At 40.3% G+C, this 19,529-nt stretch overlaps 1 protein-coding gene across 2 annotated transcripts in view; it reads left to right on the plus strand.

Moving 5' to 3' along the window:
* Nucleotides 1-8,258: 8,258 nt before the first annotated feature.
* The window catches only part of DOCK1 (dedicator of cytokinesis 1), a 383,360-nt gene continuing 372,089 nt past the window's right edge, over nucleotides 8,259-19,529 (plus strand). For both annotated transcript variants that reach the window (XM_081912599.1, XM_081912601.1), the window contains exon 1: nucleotides 8,259-8,355. In XM_081912599.1, coding sequence (XP_081768725.1) covers nucleotides 8,262-8,355 — 94 coding nt within the window. In that variant the 5' untranslated portion in view covers nucleotides 8,259-8,261. The remainder of the gene's footprint in view (nucleotides 8,356-19,529) is intronic.

Genomic DNA, 19,529 nt, shown 5'->3' on the forward strand with positions numbered 1-19,529 from the left:
AGCTACTTCCCCTCCCCAAAATTAGCAGGACTCCCATCTCACTTCTACCCTCCTGGGGAAAGGAGCCCAGCAACGGAACCTGGGAAAGCAGCAGCCCACTGCTGGGAGCAGAAGAACTGGAAGTCAGAAGGCCTAGACCCAGGAGCTGCTCCTTTCACTGGGAACAGATGCATCCCTCCTGACACAATGATCATTTGCACACTCTGCAGTCTTCATGCAGCCTCATGAGTGTGCTTTGCTTCATCTTAAAAGCCCGGGAGCTGGGTGTGCCACCCACATTGGGACTAACTCCATTGCTTCCATGCAGTTCTGATTCCTCCTTACTCTCAACTTGGACTCCTTGAACTTTGTCCACTGCCTCCAGCCTGACTAGCCCCACCTTTCCTGTCATGTAGCTATAGCAGGCTTCCTCAACCTCGGCTCCCCAGATGTTTTTGGCCTACAATTCCCATGATCCCTACCTAGCAGGACCAGTGGTCAGGGATGATGGGAATTGTAGTCTCAAAACATCTGGCGGGCCGAGGTTGAGGAAGCCTGAGCTTTAGCATAGCTGCTGCTGAGATCTGTTACCAAAGGTGGTATCTCTTCTCTGCCTCAATAAAGATTTCCTCCTCACTCTCAGATAAGAGCCTCTGTCTCCATAGGCTTGGTAGGAGCCAGGACTCAGCCCTACATCTTTGGAATTGTCTGCTTGCGAATCATCTTTAATAGGCAATGCATGGGATATTGTGTGTGTGTAGTGTGTAAGTGTCTAATGCTCTTTTGCCCTCTGATTACAGCAACTTGATTGGTCTGCGAAATGAGACAATAGATGGTTTGAGAGAGAGCTTTTTTGGCTGTGGCATTTACCTTGTGGAACTCCTTCCAGGTGCATACACTAATGCCAGGCAAAGGCATATTTAGTTTCCCAGTCTTTTAACCTCTGGTTTATTTTCCTCTTCCTGTGATTGTTTTCCCACACTGTTTCTGTGTGTTTTGATAGTGCTTTTATTAGTTCCTATGATCTGTCTGTTCCCCCCTAATTTTAAAATAACCCCAGTAACATTTAGAGTCCCTTAAAGAACCTATATTAAATAATTAATTTTATTTCACTATGGTTTACATACATTTACTCTATAGTTTTAAATCTGACTCCAGCAGATGAAATCTGCTGACTTAATTTTTTTTTGAAAGCTAAATATGCTTATATTTTAATGATTTATGCTACTTTTAAACTTTGTCTGGAAACCAGGATACCAAGAAGTTACACAGTGATTAATATTCTGAAGAGGTTTACAAATTGAAAAATAGTGAATCAAAAGCCTTAACTGATCTGGCAAAGGTATTAATTAAAATGTTAAGCCAGTTAGAAGTTCAAAGTGTTATTAGAATTGATCTGTCTCCTTTTGAGGGTTGTAAACAGCTTTCTACATGAAACTGTTGCCTAAAATGTATTTTTATAATACTCAAATACTGTATGTAGACAATTTAACTTTACCAGCACCACCTGGTCGCTCTGTTTTCTCTGTAGCAAACACCAAATCAAGATTATGATTTGCTATAATGTGAACAATGTATTGAGACAGACCCATGGTTGCCCTAAAGTTCTGAGTTGCCCGAAGCAAGACCAAATTGCTTTTAACACTGAAGTTCCCAACATGATGTGGCCCAAATCTGAGATGCTGTCTTGCAGGTCTGCACTTCTGCACAAGTCATATGACCCAGGTGACATTGCGGGGGCCCCCAAAGTGCTTTTTCGGTGCCCAAAAATACATGTTTTGGGGCACTGCACAAGATCACAGCCCCCAAAAGCACTTTCTTTCTTTCTTTCTTTCTTTGGGGACAATGATCTTGTGCAGTGCCCCAAAATGATAGTTTTTGTGTGCCATGCCTGAAAAAAAGTGCTGCCCGAAATTGTGTGAGATCACAGCGGCCATTTGGGCAGCTGTCCTCTTGCAAGAAAAATGGGATGTCTCATTTTTTCTGGGGCAGTTGACAGGTATGAGATCTCTGCTTTCTCTCTGCAACTGTTACATCCAGGTCCCTGATGGATTGGTTTCCTGATGAGAATGATGGGACATCTACAGGTGATTGCCATGCACACACACCTCTTTGATTTGGACTGGTGCTGAACTGAATATCTGGGAGATACTTGGTCAGGGTCCTCCAGGTCACCTGCTCAGGTCTTGCTAATATGCATCAGGTCATCCACCTTATCCATGATTAAACCATGGGCAAGAGTTGTTTTGCTGTGTTTTAACTTGGCACTAGAATAACAGATCACTAGATGGGAAAGCAGATTGACATGACTTGAAACAACTGAGAATATACCCACAATTCCCTAGGGAGGCTCAGCTGTTGCTTTTATTTCATATCTTTAGGTGCCGAGTGAAAACTTTTCTCTATAACTAGGCCTTTGGCTGATTAAATATTCTATGGCCTTTTAAATGTGTTGGGGAGTATTAGTTTGTTTTTGTTTTATTATGTATTTTGTCTTCTCATTTTGCATTTTTATGTTATGAACTGCCCTGTGATCTTCAGTTGAAGGACAGTATACAGATTTAATAACTAATAATACTAGTGATAATTGTCAGAATTAAAAATTGAATTTAATTAAACATGTATTCCCAGTGCCACAATTTAGAAATTTGCAAATCTACTTTCAAAATGAAGACACCCCCCCCTTAATTTCCTGTGACAGATAGCTTAAGAATCATGCCTGTGGATTCTCTCAAAGTTATCCATAAACAAAAAGAGAAAAAAGAAATGGGGGAAAAACTGCAAGAGAACTCTTACTCCCCAGAGATTACTTTTGTGTTCAGTGGTAGAAAGTCTGAGTTCCAAAATAGGATTTCAAGCATTTTTGATATAACAGCTAATTTTCTAAAAGTCTCTTTACTAGACGTTTTCTGTTGTTATATTTGCCAGGGGGGAAGTTCTCAAGGGATATGGAGATGTGATAGAAGCGTGAAGAAAATTAGAGACTCCTTCAAAGATGAAAGAGGTGGAGTAACAAAAGAATTGTGCACAATCTTTGGAAACTATCATGAAGGGTTCCCCAACATGTAACCTACTGTGCTATTTTGAAGCAAGTATCAAGGCAAAAACAAGTTATTCTAATTCTGACATGAAAAGCAAAAAACACAGTATATTGCTCATAGGCAGCTTATGGCTTTTTAAGGTGAACAATGGGCCATGAAACAGCTTACATCTATTGTGCTCGTGCATATTCATGAAGGCACGCCAAAGAGATATAACTTTAAAAAATCATTTAATTAAAAAGTCAACTCGTGAGAACAGTGCCTACTTCTCATAACAGTTTGGGGTGAGAATGACCTACTAAGATCCTGCTTTGCTAAGAACACTTCAGTCATTTTACAAAGCATAAAGAGCTGCCACAGAGAACAGAGAAAATAAGAGGGGAAATGTGTCTTTATTTTGCATACACAGAAATGAGCACAACCTAGCAAAAGCTAAATGTGCCGAAGTCTTGCTGAAATGGGCATAATTAATGTTCGAAGTAAAATGCTCTCCGTGGTCACTGATTGCCACAAATATATTTAAGAAAGAAGGGTGCCCCCTCCCCATACAAGCTCCACATGAGGCAATCACCCCAGTCTTTTGCTGAGAGAGCATGAAAGATGGCAGCTTTTCCCATTTTCTCCAAAGGGCTGAACCAGATGATAATTTATATGTGTAATTGCATTTAACACGTCTGGATTTTTTAAAAAAATAAAAATAAACAACAACCATGGCTAGCAATCAGGGTTGGGACTGGAGGTGTGGAGTGAGGTTTTGTTTTGTTTTGAAACCTTATCCCTCCAGTAGGGTTTTAGAAAAATAACCCCTGCCCTCAAGTTGCTATTTACCCTAGGAAGAAAACTGCCATTGGTGTTGATAACAGCTTTCCTCCCTTTGCAAATAAAAGTTGGGGAAGGGATTGTTGTAAGGCTTGCTGCAGAGGAGAGTTAATTCCTCTCTCTGTGCACTCCAGACCTGACTGTAATATCCTTACCCGCACTTACGGTACTTATCCTTGACACCACTCACCAGGCTCATGGCAACCCACCTTCTGCCACTGCCTCCCTTTTCACCGGGGGTGCTTTGCAGGACCATAGCTGTCAACTTACGGATTTGAAAATAAGGGACCAGCAGCCAAAATAAGGGACCTGCAGCCTCACCTGTTCCAGGCACTCCAGTCTTCCTGTCCTCCTGCAGTCTGGTCAAACTCATGCTGGTAGCTTTGAGAACACTGTCCAACCAACTTTGTAACCAGAGGTTCAACTGAATAGAATCTGAATCACATGCACCACAAGGCCTATGCAGCCTCAACTTAAGATGGCTCCCCGCCTGGCTTTGCACTGCACGTGCACCAAAATGGCGTCCAGCATTCAAAACCCCCCTCAGCTTGCATTAACTAGCCACACACAAGGCATGCAAGCTACACCTCCCAGTCGTTCTTAGACTTCTTATTGGGTGAGCAACACAGCCAAGCAACACAGTTGGAGCCTCCCTCCTCCCTGGCCGGCAGGGAGGGAGGGAGAGGAGCTGCTTCCTTTGAAATTTAAGGGATATCATTTAAGGGACATTTAAGGGACATCCATCAATAAGGGACAGCAGCGGGACATGGTGCTGGAATAAGGGACTGTCCCTTCAAATAAGGGACACTTGCCAGCTATGTGCAGGACCCCCCCCCATGTCCAACACTCAATGAGCCTGATGAACAACCACCTGCCCTGTCCCACCCACTCGCAGCAGCAGGGCTGCACTGTGGCTGTGCATGCGTGGGCTTGCAGAAGCCACATCCACCCCCTGACACCCCTATGCCCCACCCATGGCCGCTGGCTAAAGGGTGGGAAGGCAGTGTGTATATGCAACAGGCAGGTGCAGGCACCAGGGGTGCCTCCAAAGCCTTGCCCTGTTGCAGGGCTGGGAAAGGCAAGGGGATAAAAGCTTTGATGCTTGCCTTTCCACCTAATCAGCCTTTTCTTAGGAACTGGGAGAGGGGGATTGCGGAGGGAATAGTAGAATTGGAAAGGTCCACGATGGTCATCGCAAGATTTAGGGTGGGGGAAGGTGCTGGTACTGCGTGCCATTGAGTACTGTCTGGGGGGGGGGGAGCACTGGTTTAGAGGCGCATGAAATGGCAACGTTGCCAAACCTCAGCGGGGATTTCTCTGCTCAGTATCTGAATGGAAACTCAACCCCTGAGCTTCAGCAAAGAAAAGAGTGGTATATAAATGAAGGGGAGATAAAAGGTGTTAAACTAGAGAACTGTATTTTACTTTATTTTATTGGTCACAAGGAAAACAGCAGCACACAAAGGAGCATTTTGATCAGGAAAACATTGTGGGGGATGGAGGTGGGCAACTTCCTCCATTGTCACTAATGTGAGCAAGTTCACAATCTTCTGTAGCTGCACTTTAAGGTTGTTGTTTTTTAAAAATGTGGGAGATGCCAAGATTGGAAGATCTAATTATAGATCTCCCGCTCAACTTGTAGCCTAGCCTGTCAAATGTTTTTGCAGGAATAGAAATCTTTCTTCTCACCCTTCTTAAACAAAATGGATCTTTTATTAAGTACAGAACTGCAAACAAATACATAATATGCATACGGGTTTGCTGTGACCTTATGAAAGCCAATAAGCAGAAAGTTCCTTATCCAAATAAATGCAAACATTAAAAATAACTGTATAGCTGCATTTGTAGGCAAGAAAGCAGCATATAAATGCTGACATAACATTTTAAATAGGCTCTGTGGTTTATTTTTGCACGCTCTTATTATACTAGTGCAAAATGGTGCATGCCTAACATTTGCAATGAATTTTTAATAGGCCCTGTTGCGGTCTTGGAAATGTAGAGAAGCAAATGTACAAGATCTGCAAGCATCCCTCTACACTGTCCAGTTTACCAGAAAGGTTAAAGACAAGTGACATCTTGAGTGAAGATGCAAGATGGTAATCAACAAGAGGAAATGCATAACTGAAAAATGCTTCAAAGGAATAAAACCACATTGACTTCACTAGCAGGGTTCTACCAGTAAGTATCAGAAAGAAAAGATCACAATATAGACTGTTTCTGTTTCATAGAATCATAGAATTGTAGAGATGGATGTCGCCATACTCCAACTCCCATCATCCCTGACCATGAGATAGGCACACCAGGTTCCACCCAACACTGTGGGAGCCCAGTGCGTATATGTGACGTCACACACGCGTGACATCACTCCTGCAGTGGGAGAGCCTGGCAGAGTGCCCTGCTGCAGTATGCAACACGTTGGGTTGCCTGGACGGGCACCTAGAGTGAAAATTTTGTGGGTGCCTTGGCACCCATGGCCCTCCAGAGATGGCGCCTATGCCATGGGACATGCCGGCTGTGGCTGGTAGTATTTGAGCAACATATGGAGGGCCACAGTTTCCCCATCCCTGGTGTAAATAAACTTTAGGGGAGATGAGTAGGGTCAGACCTAGAGTGGTTTCCTGCAAGGTTTTTTCAGCTGTCCCCTCCTTCATTTCTAAGAGGCATAACCCTTATGGCACTAGTCCTAGGCAAAAGCTGCCATGGAGCAAAGGAATGATGTGTCAGAGAGTAATAGCTAAGACTACTCCTAATACTTTTTCATTTCTAAAGTTTGTATATGTCTTTTTGAGTAATGATAGTCACTGAGGCTGAATGATATAATAGGCTCCCCCATCACCAGAAGCCTACAATATTCAATTGGGAACTTGCATTTCAATGATTTATGGAATGTTACATTTTATTACAGTATGTTCTCAGACTGATCATAAAGAAAACAATAATGTGTTATATAATTTAGCAGAATTCCTAAAGTGTATTGTTTACATAGGTTTCTTAATAAGCACAGGGGCGGACTTTGGTAATATGGCTCCCAGAGCAAGGACAGAATTTGCCCCTGGCCCCTATTTCTTATTCCTTTTGGTACTTGGAGTAGGTGCCCATATAAATATAAATTGTTGTTGTTAATTTGTGCCCCTTCAGCTTGGTGCCCTGCGCAGAAGAACTGCCTACACAACAGTACTGATAAGCAGATTGCCTATTCCAGTATATTATTATTTTAAAAATTAACCAGAAGCAAGTCCATAATGATGTTAAGATATATAATGATGTTAAGATCAATGAAAAAATGATAGAAGCATTATGATTACCTTTAGTGTAATTTCTAACAACAGGTCCTACAATTTCCAGAAGTGTAGCCATATTCATATAACATAGCAGAAACAATAGAATCCTGTGGTATTGTCCACCTCTATCAGAAACATCAAATGTTATCGTGATATAGATAGATAGATTCCTGTTGTTGTGAATGACATTATTAGGTCCCTGTAACAGTGTTGCCGGAAGAGACAAGGACAGGTGGGTGTATTTTCTTCTGGTGTTGCTGTTTGCAATTCTCTCCAATATATTTATTGTCATCCACAACAACGGGGATTCGTTCACTTGTTCATCTTCCAGTGTGATATATGCTATCATCTGTCAACGATGCCCTTCTGCGTTTTACATAGGACAAACATGCCAGTCTCTGCGCAAAAGAATTAATGAGCACAAATCTGACATCAGAAATGGAAATATTGGAAAAACCAATGGAGGAACATCTCAGCCTCCAGACATTCTGCAGTTTACCTAAAGGAGTCATATTGGAACAAAGGCCAGCAACCTAACACCACCAAGTTACAACTGATCAAGAAGCTCAGTACTTTTACTTGTGGTGCAATGGATTTTTTAAAAAATCACATGATGTGTTAATTGGCTTGCCAATGACAATATAACTGCGTTATCAACAAAACTAATTTTTGCATATGAAAAGCTACTGCTAATAATACAATTCTCGCTGTCTGTACTACTTTGTATGTCATTTCCTTCTAACTTTACTATTTGAAATATCACTCCTGCCCGAAGCACGCATATATGTATGTGTGGCTTGGGAAAACACTTCAATACATCCAGCAGGGTGCATATAGTCTATAAAAGGTTATGCCATAATAAATATATTGGTCTTTAATGTGCCATAAGACCCTTTGTCTTGTATTCCCTAATACAGTATTCTTTATTAGGTGTAGAAAGGTTGGTGCTACTGTTGTATTAATGCAAAGTTAGCCTTAGACCTGCATAACCTAGGCTAAAGTCCTTGCCCACATAGGGACATATAAGGTGGCTGGTGTCATAAATACCCTTGTGACTCATTTATATGCTAGCCATGCCCTATGGTTGCTCTCACATTGCTCAAGGAATGGAAGCATCCAGTGTAATGGGCATGGTGTATCTATGCAATTCATGATGGTAGAAACTTTTATGCATTGCAGGATTGATGTGGAAACAACCAAAGGGACAGTAACAACCATTCCAGTCAGACTGTCAGGTAGGCCTTAGGGTCAAGCTAGAAGTTGCTTTAATTGTGTAGTTAGCCATACTTAGGGATTTGAAAAGTGTAATACAGATGCCCCATAGTCAACATTTTCATCTCTGGTGCCCATGGGAACTCTCCTCTCACCCCCCTTCCAGGCTTATTGCTGTGTAAAAGGATTTTCATTGCTCTTGTGTTGGGGTGGGATAACTCCCTATGCCATATCCTACTGTCCCAGTGGAAGTTACCCCATAAACTAAAATCAATCTTTTAAAATCCTCTGTCAAAGTTGCTCAACTACACAGTTAAAGTAATGTCTATTTTGACCCCCCGTTTCTGTATGAAATAACAATGCTCTGTGATTTCTACCATTATATTTTATGTAAGCTACTTAGAGGTCTTTAGGTTTAGGAGTACCAGTTCCATTAAATAAAAGTAAATTAAATAAATACATGTTGGAAAGCTGTGGGAATAAATGAGAAAACTACAAGTGCAATGAAAAGTGTAGGATCAAACTTGCACTATAAGAAAACATCATAACAAACAATTTTTCTGATCATAAACTCTTCTGACATTAATTCTCATCAGAAGGTATTTCTATGGGTAATCCAGTTCCTGTAACCTTGGTACCAGCTCTTAAATTAATAGTGAGGTGCCGTTTATTGTGCCAATTGTACAAACAAACATTTTCTTTTTAAAAAACACAACTATTTTCTTTAAGGGAAACAGACTTGTCATCTCTGAGGTATTGTGTTGGGTTGTAATGAAAACAATACACTCATCATAAAGGGGAATGGAAGAGAGCAATTTGCGGAGGGGCAAATATGTGCCCCCAGTTAAAAGCATGCATAGAGCAGAACAAGACTGGCAATTCACATGAGGACCAACAGCCAAAAGAGATGACGACTTGTCTTTCCTACTGTCATCATGCCTATATTTTAAGCTCAGGCTGTGGACGCACTAATCCATTTGTAGAGCAAAAAAATGTAGCTTTTTCTCAGTCTGGAATTGTTTGTGCTCACCCTCAACTTCCTGCTTTCAATCTAGATTGATTCTGATCCATAATTGTGGTTCTTCATTAGGTTAGCCATGTTTTTTTCCTTTCTGCACATGCCCCACATGTGGTGCTTGTGATCTCAACCCACGACGTCATTGTGCTGGTCTACATTTGTATTCATCAGTTTGCAATTGGACACACTGTGAGATAATGCAGAATCAGTTTGCAATGAGCTTTTATTTTTTGAATGAAACCAGTTTCTCAAGAAGTGCTTTTCAGGGTGAGGTGGGGTGGGGGTGGAATGCAACAGATCTACACTGTGTGTGTGGACTATGTAGCAAATAGCAAGTATTCAGTCTCCATTGATTCTAGAATAAAATGTTCAAGGCTGTCTCAGAGGCCCTCCTTTAAGCCTACCAGTGTGCTCAACTGGAGTGGAAGACAGAAAAGGGTTGTTTCAGTAGTGGCTCCACAAAAATGCAAGCCCCACTTAGGTGCAATGCAAATCTCACCTTCTTTGCAGGCCCTCAAGAGGGTATCCTATGTCAGTTTTAGATGCTTTTTTGCACGATGTTGCGGTCTTACAGGGTTTTAACTGGCTATTGCTAGTCTTGTTAGACCATAGGCACATTTGGATTTTTGAGTGCCATGAGTGCCACCTTTTCTGGCCATTTCTCCTCCCCTTGTGATCAACTCCAACCCCTGCATGGGAAGAGTGTGTATACCTACTTTGCTTTCCCAAGGAATCTGGTTAGAAAGTCAGATCCAGTAGAATTAACCTGAACCTGGAAAAGCATAGAGTTGAAAAAGGAAGTGGGCAGAACGGTCACTCTTGCAACTTCCTCTTTCACCTCTATGTACTTTTCAAGGGAGAAAAAGATAACAACCATCACCATTTCAAGACAAGGAAACAGTGGGGGTGGGGAGGGCTCACAGGCTCTCTGGCTGCCAGGGAAAGACCTCAACGGTGCCATTGCGCCCATGGGCACCTCATTGGCGACTCTGGATTTTAGAGTCAGAACAACTGTAAAGAGAGAAAGAGAGCACACATGGGGGGCACACCGGATAGGGTCAATCAATCAATCAATCAATCACAGAATTTTAAGTTGGAAGGGATGCAAAGGGTTATCTGATATGCCTTGGGTGTTTAGAGCAAGATTGGAGGACTTGGAGCACTCCAGATATTGTTGAACTACAACTCCATCAGCCAAAGCTAGCATAGCCAGTGGTCAAGGGTGATGGGAATTGTATACCAGCAACATCTGGAGGGCCACAGATCCTTCCTACCCTTACTTTCAAGAAACATTCTTTCCAGTTTTGTTTTAATTCATTTTCCAAGCAGGGTTCTGTGAGACACTGTGTGAAAAGCTTTATTGAAGCCTAGATATTTTACATGCAGACAATTTATTTCATCTGCTAATTTTGTAATTCAATTAAAAAAGCAATCAATTTTGTCTGGCTTGATTTCTTCTTTATAAACCCATGTAGAAACACATTAGTTTTCAAATTAAATATAATTTTGGAAATGTATCACTATTTGCCACTGCTGTCCCTTATATGACCTTATATAACAATGTTTACTCAGAGACAGCATGGCATTTTTGATGAATCTGGAGCACACTTTTCCTCCTGTGACTACAGTTCATACCTACAGAAAGCCAATGTGATATTTGTATCCTTGTGCTTTCTTTGTGTTTCTCTGCCATGCAGTTTTTGTAAAACTATTGTGGCAAGCTGGCATTAGTCATAAAAGGAATCAATTTTAATTCATCATTTCTGTGGTGTGGCTGGTTTTTGTACAGCTTTTAAGTGTAAATGTATACTTGGATGTTTAAACATGGAAATAACCATGTACTAGATATATTTATTAAATAATCTGTATCAGATCGGACCCGTATGTCACTTTTTAACCTATTAAATTGTAATATGTCATTTTCACATATTCAATCTGTATGTTTGCTTATAGCATTATCACCCTACTCTTCAGCCAAAAGGGCTCTCAGATGCTGTATGTACTAGACAGTCCCTACCCACAGGCTTACAATCTAAAACCACCACAACACACAAAGAGAAAGCAACAGGGAGGAGGAAAGGATTTTTATTTTCAATGACCGCACCTTCATGAATTGCTAGGTACTGCAACAGATTAAACCACAACAAACCAAAGTGAGAGGGAACATCAACAATATATTTGTTGCATTTCAAGATGCCAAGAGTCCAAAAGCAAGGACTTTTTGTAGATGTCTTATGCCTTGTACCACTATGGCAGGCATATCCAAAGTCTGTTTTGAGGGATTAATTCGGCCCATCGGTCAGTTTAATCCGGCCCCCACAGGCAGTTCCTTCCTGTGGTTCTAAAAAAAGGGGGTAAAATCCTAAATAAAAAAGGTCAACAACTTTGGTCGGCCCTCATGCATGTTCACTTTATCAAATCTGGCCCTCTTTGAAAAACGTTTGGACACCCCTGCACTATGGCAACTTGCTGGGAAAGGGAGCTGCTCACTCGCTCCTCGCTGCACTGGAGCTGCATCACCGCAGATGGACAGAGAAGGTCACTGCAGCTGCCAGTCCAGCAGGGATCAGACAACTCAAGGGGCGAATAGTTTTCACATGGTTACATAAAATTGCTGATTCTTGGATGTCACTTGCTCTGAAGCAGCCTTGTGGAACTATAGGGAATTTAATTATGAAGGCATTTTTGATCTGTGGGGGGTTTACATAAAAAATAAATAAATCTAAAAATCGTTCAGATTGTAGTCTCCCTCCTAAAAGGATATTATGAAATGCAACAGAGGGCTTGCACTTTCAGCAGTGGGCAGCGCTTCAATAGAAGGTGTCATCTTACCTGTATTCAGAGTCAGTCCACAAGTGCAGCAGGTGTGCCATACAATTTACTTCATGGAGGTACTGTATAGAAGATAGGGCAGCAGCAGTGGCAGTTCGTTGCACTCTGTGGCCCTAGTCCTTTTGCACAAAGGCACTAGGCTGCAGTGTGCCTGCTTCCACAGGGCTGCAAATATACAGCCCCATGCAGATTATCAAAAATCACAATGATCATCTGTTTTGGGAGCTGGGAGAGAAGACTGAACCACACTCCCTGTTTCCTCTCCAATATAAACAGATGATTGGCACTATCAATCATAGCAGGAACCCATGCACACAGCAGCAATTTGTGAATACAAATTCCTCTTTCAGAAAACTGCAATACATTTTTTCCCTACCCCGTATGACATAAATACTTCAGTGCTACAGCATGCTTTAACAAGCCTGGTTTAAAAACGAATAAAAATGTGCAGTGCTACTATTAAAAATGCATAACGCAACTATAAACAATAACCTATTTGAATATCTCAACCTTTTATAATCTAGTGGTTTCATGAGCAATACCTTGGGCATATGATGTGAAATGTTCCTTGGTCAAATGGGCTTCATATTAAAAATTATGCCCAAAGGGAGAGCTAAGAACCCAGAATATTCAAATTAAATTAAAGCTGTCAGCCTTGGTCAATGGTTGATGTGCCACAATATACAGATATATATATATATATATGAGTTTCTCCACTGCCTTAACCACATTTTAACATAGAATTAATTCCGACGGGCATGGTGAACTGTGGCTCACATAGAAAGGAACTCGGGTTGCTTTGTAATAAATTTTGCTTAAGGGACAATCCAAGGTTCAATGAGTAAGAGACAGAAAGTAGATGATCCTAACTATTAGTTACACTGGCTGGGTTGGGTAGGATCGCTTCTAAATGTTTGTGCACTGGCAGAGAAAGCGTATGCTGTTATTGTGAGACCCTTGTGTCAGTAAGACAAAATGTATATATCTTATATGTGTATAGACTCTGTGTTTACAGAGATGAGGACTGCATGGGGTCTAACTCGATGCTCTTGCTCCCCCTCTCTGTGTTTGTTATACATGGCCACAGATCATGTGAAAAGAGCATTAGAGGAGCATATGGTCTTCTTAGTCTTGCCGATGCCATTCCAATATTGACTTTTGTGCTTGCTGTAAAATCTTCTATGCTAAAGTGCCTGATGCAAAAACCTTATTGGCAAGAGAATCTCATTGACTTCAATAGACTTGGTCTCTATTGTGATTCCTTAGTCGATACAGCAAGTCTTACCAAGAACTGCAGCTTTATGTCAAATACATTTCCTTTCAGAGACAAACTTTTACTTTCAGAAGTCCTTTATCTTTATAATGAACAGAATCAATATAGAGGAAGAGCACAAGCTCTGGCACAGTATTTCAAACATTCTAGATCATGTTTGCTTATAATTATAATTCACAGGAGCACATTCCCACAATCAAGGGACAGGAAGGCACAGCATGAAGAAAAAATTAGCACTGAGCAACCTTTGTGAATAATTGCCTGTCAGTGAATGGCTTATTAAAGACAAAACTACAATTTCACAAGGCAGCCCTTGTGTTGGCTTGTCTGCTCTGAAGACTGATATATATAAACACATGGGCGCACGAACAGTTTTTAGAAGGATCTTTTCTTAATGGGATTTTGAATGATAAGTTCAAATGAATGCTTTTATAAAGTTGGACATAATAATGTCAAGGATAGCTGACCTCTGGAACAAAGTGAAGGTTCAGAGGATAGTCAGAAAACATTGAATGTGTGGCCAAAGGATTGTGCTGGTTAGGGATTTTGGCATTTACTTTTATTCATTTATTTTATACAAGGATTTTTATCTACCTTTCTACTGCTTATGCACAACAGCAAACATGGGACAGCTAAAAGCAGCTAAAACCAATTTTAAATACAGTAATAAAAATTATATTTCAAAATACAATGTAATAATAATAATAAACAAAGACAGGTGCAGCAGATGAAACAGAGGCATCAGACAAAAATATTATCTGCCTAATAAGGCAAAGGTTTGCCTAAACAAAAAGGCTTTTTGCCATATGGTGCACACTTAGAGGCTGCCAGATAAGCCTCATTGCCAATCTGGTGCAATTATGGAAAAGATAGCCAACACAGTCCTATGCATGTTTATTTAGAAGTAAATCCTACTAGGCTCAATAGGATTATTCCCTGGTATGTTTAAGGCTGCAGACTGTCTTTATAGATTTGTAAACAGTGTACCAATTTGGGTCACAATGAAATGTAACAGTACAAGTCTTAGGTTTGTGTAAATACTGACCATAATCCCACAGGTTGGAAATGCATGCACTCTCATAGAAACTTGTCCAAACAATACTTTAAAACAAAACACCTGAATACAACATCTTTAGCTTAGTTTATTCCAAGTAGGCTGGGATTGATAGGTCCATTTTCTTCTCAGAAAGCACATAAAAGTGTTAGTATCCATATGGCACCAATCAAATTATGATCTGCGCACAGTTTGAAGTATCATTTGGGAATTTGTGTCAACAAACTCTTGGTTGCAAATCACAGTTCTAAAATGGCATCTGATCAGCTGTCCCAAGTAAAAAACTGATATGATAAAAGCTGCACATGTTGAAATGTATAGCAAAAATTAACAATTGGTAGACTGAGGGCTCTAAGTGGTCTGTGAAACTAAGCCCCAGTGCACACGTTCAAAAATATTGTGCCAAAGAAGTGATGTGAGCATCTCCCCTCCCCCATGTAAAAAGTCTCCTAACTGGGATCTCATGTGGCTTGGTTCACACCATCTGCATGGTGGAATGTAAGGATCTGTGCTGCTTCATTACCATGCTATTTAAGTATTGTCCTTCCCTAAATTTATTTACGGATGAAGAGACAGTACTCATTCAGCTGTTTCGCCTTTCTCGTTTTGTTACAACCTGTCCATGCATGAGCAAACATGCTCTATAACTACTATATTCTTACTGCTAACCTGCTCTACCTTTATTGTAGAGTTTGATCAGCAATAAAGAGATCAAGTTGAATAGAAAATCAAACTACTGGACCCTAGACAATTTATAGGAGAACAAAGTATCTTTTGAGAATATAGATGTTGGCTACCCCTTGCCTTAATCTTCTTCTGCTTCCACAACATCAGGACCAAATCTCAGTACCTAAAAGTTGTGTCAGAAGCTCTTCCTCCTGGTGGCAGTCAGTAACTATCCTCTGGTCTTAGATATGAATCACCCAGCCTACCTTAATGAAATACAAAATATACCAAAAACAAAACAAACAAACAAAAACGCTGAAAGGTACAGTATCTTGAGACGAAATTGTGGCATCATTGTGATAATGGGTGGCATGGATTACAATCTCACTAATTGCATAAAAGGATGTTCAAACATAAAAAAAACTGTGATCCAAGCATTAAAACATGTGTATGTGTGTGCTATATTTATTTATATTATATACTATGTTATCATATACTATTATATGCAATGTTATTATATACTATAATATACTATGTTATTCACTTCCATGCCTAAAATGATAGGACTTGCCCCATTGTCGGATTGTGAGTATGCTTTGAATATAGGATCCACATTCCTATAGTTAATAAGCACAAACAGGTACAAAATCTTCCTACATTTTTCAGAAGGGTGGTTTGTAAAGACTTCTTAACTACTCTGAACAAAGACTAGCAAGGGGTCCTTCAGTATGTAGGCTCCTTCCATTTCTGGAATAGTTGGTTTTCACTCTGTTGTATTTCAGTCACAAATACAGATACATGTACTATTATCTCTCAAGGGTTCTTTGAAGATAATAGTTAATATTGGTATAGTGCTTCAGGAATGTAAAGTGCAAACTATGGTTCAGAGACATAATTTATATTTTCATCTTGTGCCTGCACTGCTCTAGTTTGTCATTATCTGGGTAGTAATGAGTAATGACCTTTGAGAGGGACATTACATTTTGAACACGTTCCCTTCTGTCAGTCTGTTTTCATGTTTTATGAAAAACAATTATATATATATATATGACATTGACTTATAATTCCATGCTTTTGGGTGCATGAGTGAATTTGTATGTGCCTTAACTCACTCTCTTTTAATTCAATGAACAGATTTATTTTTTAAATCCTAGAGCCTATTTACAGTGGTGCCCCGCAAGACGAATGCCTCGCAAGACGAAAAACCCGCTAGACGAAAGGGTTTTCCGTTTTTCGATGCACTTCGCAAGACGAATTTCCCTATGGGCTTGCTGTCTTGCAATTTTTTTCGCTCCCCCCCTTTTTCTAAGCCACTAATAGCCTTTTAGCCGCTAAGCCGCTAATAGCGCTAATCCGCTAATAGGGTTGCTTCGCAAGACGAAAAAACCGCTAGACGAAGAGACTCGCGGAACGGATTATTTTCGTCTTGCGAGGCACCACTGTACCGGTATATGTAAACAGAAAAGTAGAGCGATACTTAATTCTTGATAACATCACCTTGTTCCACACATTCTGCATTAAAGACTCTCACACTATGATCACCGGGTCTGTTTATGAGTTTCTTTGCCATACATTCAGAAGTCTGTCCCATTAATTTAAGACAATTTCCAGGTAATTATAATTAGGTTTGCAGTGAAAGAGATTAAGAACTGCACAAAGACCCTGGCTTCATAGCACCCAGTCCAGAGTCTTGACCTTACCAAGTGAAGTGGGATTGGTAGAATGTATGCTGGATGAGATGGAAATTTAAAAAAAAAATTTTATTGAAGGAAGGATTACATGTAAGATTGTATACGTGACAAAAGGTGTATTAGATTATGCCTGGTACAGAGAAAGTACCGTAATTCCAGAACCAGGGGTCAGCCATGAAACCAAAGGTGGGAAGATTCAGAAGGAGGTATTGCTTCACTCAGTACATGATTAAACTACAGTATTCACTTACACAAGGTGTAGTGATAGCTACAAACTTAGACGGTTTTAAAAAGGGATTGGACACATCATTGAGGACAAGGCTGTCAAAGGCTACTAGCCACGAGAGCTATGAACTCCTTCCAGCATGCCTCTGAATACCATTTGTTGAAAAATAGAAGTGGAGAATGTGCTGTTGTGGTCATGTTCTTGCTTGCAGGCTTCCCAAAGGCAACTAGTTGGCCATAGAGAGAACAGGATGGTCTTTGATCTGATCCAGTAGGGCTCTTCATATGTTCTCCAGCAGAACGTAATTTATGGTTTTATAGCACACTTGATCTCTCCATGTATCAAATCCAAGCTGAAATAATTGGAAAAGCAAATTATTAGGCACAGGAGAGTTGGATCAGACAGTTAAAAGTGTGTATTTTGTATAGTTCTGCTTATTACAACAAAATAACTTGATTATTTCCCAACATTCATATGACATCTCTCCTGCGTTTATTACAAAGATTTTTCAACTCAGATTGACAGCTCTGTTTCAGTTCACCCCATTCCAAATATATTTCCAATTGCATGTCCAGGCATTTCAAATACTGATGGTGGCAAGTAGTGGGGGTGGATTTAATTTAATATTTAAAATGATGTTATGTAGCTCTAGAGAGATGACCCTTAATTTCATGTAGCACATTAATAAATGGCTTGTAATTCCAAACAAATGAGGCAGAGATACAATATGCAGATACTATAGACAGGCCTGCTTTTCAGTTCTTTTTTGAAGTTTGTATGATTAGAATAAATTATTTTAATCTTGTTCTAGTTGTTACCCAGCAGTGGAACAGAATAATGCAAATGACATTACTTGTAGAAATGCACTGTGTAAAATCTACTAATATATTTCACAGTCTGAAGGGGAAAAAAAAATATATATTATTGGTTTCCCAAGGTTACCTAATCTTTCTTGACTGCTGGAGTCTAAGGAAGCTTTTATTCTTTCAGTTTCAAAGTAATGTCAAACTGCAAAGTCCCCCTCCCTTACAGATGCTCTTTTATTCAGTTCCCATGGATGGTAGAAAGTGCTGCGTGAAAATTTGTGGACCCAGAATATAATATTTGCTATCATAATTTAAATTCTGTGCTAATTCCGGGGCACACTGTTCACCACTTAGCTCCAGTCTCATTTTTCAGAGTTCCTAGTTTAAGGTTGCCATATTTTTTTAGGAAAACCCAAAAGTTTTTGAGATTTTTTTAGACAAACCCCAAAGTTGCTGACGTGATTCTGAAACTGTGATTTTTTTTGGTTGACTTCTCTAAGATCCAGGACAAAGTGCTGCCTTTCAGAAATTCCAGATGTCAATTTCGCCTTTGAAATTCTGGTAATGTCCGGGGAAATCCAGACATATGGCAGCCCTATCCTAGTTATCTAAACAGTATATTTCAGATTTCCTCAGGCTGATTGGTGTCATGAGAATACCTAAGACCACTGAGCCACAGAAACAAGTGTGTTTGCATTCTCATGTGACTTTGATTTATTTAGAAAAATAAAGGCAATGACAACGGGGGGGGGGGGGAAAGGGAAAATGGAACTTTGCCACAATACTAGCAATTTTCTGATCACAGGTTTTGATACACATCAATGTGAGTTTTGTAAGAGTTTATTTGATTCAGTTGTTACTGATGACAGAGGACATAATGAAATAGTGTATTTAGAGTCAGGATTGGTATCGGTAGTTAAAAAAAAGTGAACAGAATAATGTTATCCACAAAGCCAGAACAAACACTGAATACAGGAAAAGCCCCCACAATTGCCTTTATGCCTCTTTCTTGAGTGAAAGGCATGAAATTGTTTTTTGGGGTATGCAAGATGAATGGCAGAAGTTGGGTGTTTGGCCTGCTTGTCACTGATGCTGCACTATGACAGCAGCAGAAGTCATGAGGAGTGAAGAACAAATGATATCTAAGGAGTGATAATAAGAATCCAGGAAAGTGAGAAGTGAAAACAATATGAGAAGAGTTAGTCAGAACCTAGTGGAAACCATTGCCCTCATATGACTTAAGAGTTCTGAAGTCTGTTGTGTTTATTTCTCCTTACCTTCCTGGATTCTTATTATTAAGTAGTGGGTATTATCATCCCTGCAAGACGACTTGTGTATTCTGCTCCAGGTGATAGCTCTAGTAGACAAAGCGAGCAGGGTGTTCTAGACACGTAGTTCGATATAAAGCTCAGGATGCAGAAAGAGCTAAGCAAGGGAGTATAGGTTGTTAGCTCTACCCACACCTGCCAGTAAGTGAACTTCCTCATAAGAAGACCCTGCTGGGCCAGACCAAAGAAGGCCCACCTACTCCAGTATCCTGTTCTCCCAGTGGCCAACCAGATGCCTCTGAAAAGCCTACAATCAGAACCTCTGAGTATGCCTCTATATAGCTGCAGTCTGAAGAGAGTGCA

This window comes from Podarcis melisellensis (genome assembly GCF_964234715.1).
Source record: "Podarcis melisellensis genome assembly, chromosome: 5".
Taxonomy (NCBI): domain Eukaryota; kingdom Metazoa; phylum Chordata; class Lepidosauria; order Squamata; family Lacertidae; genus Podarcis; species Podarcis melisellensis.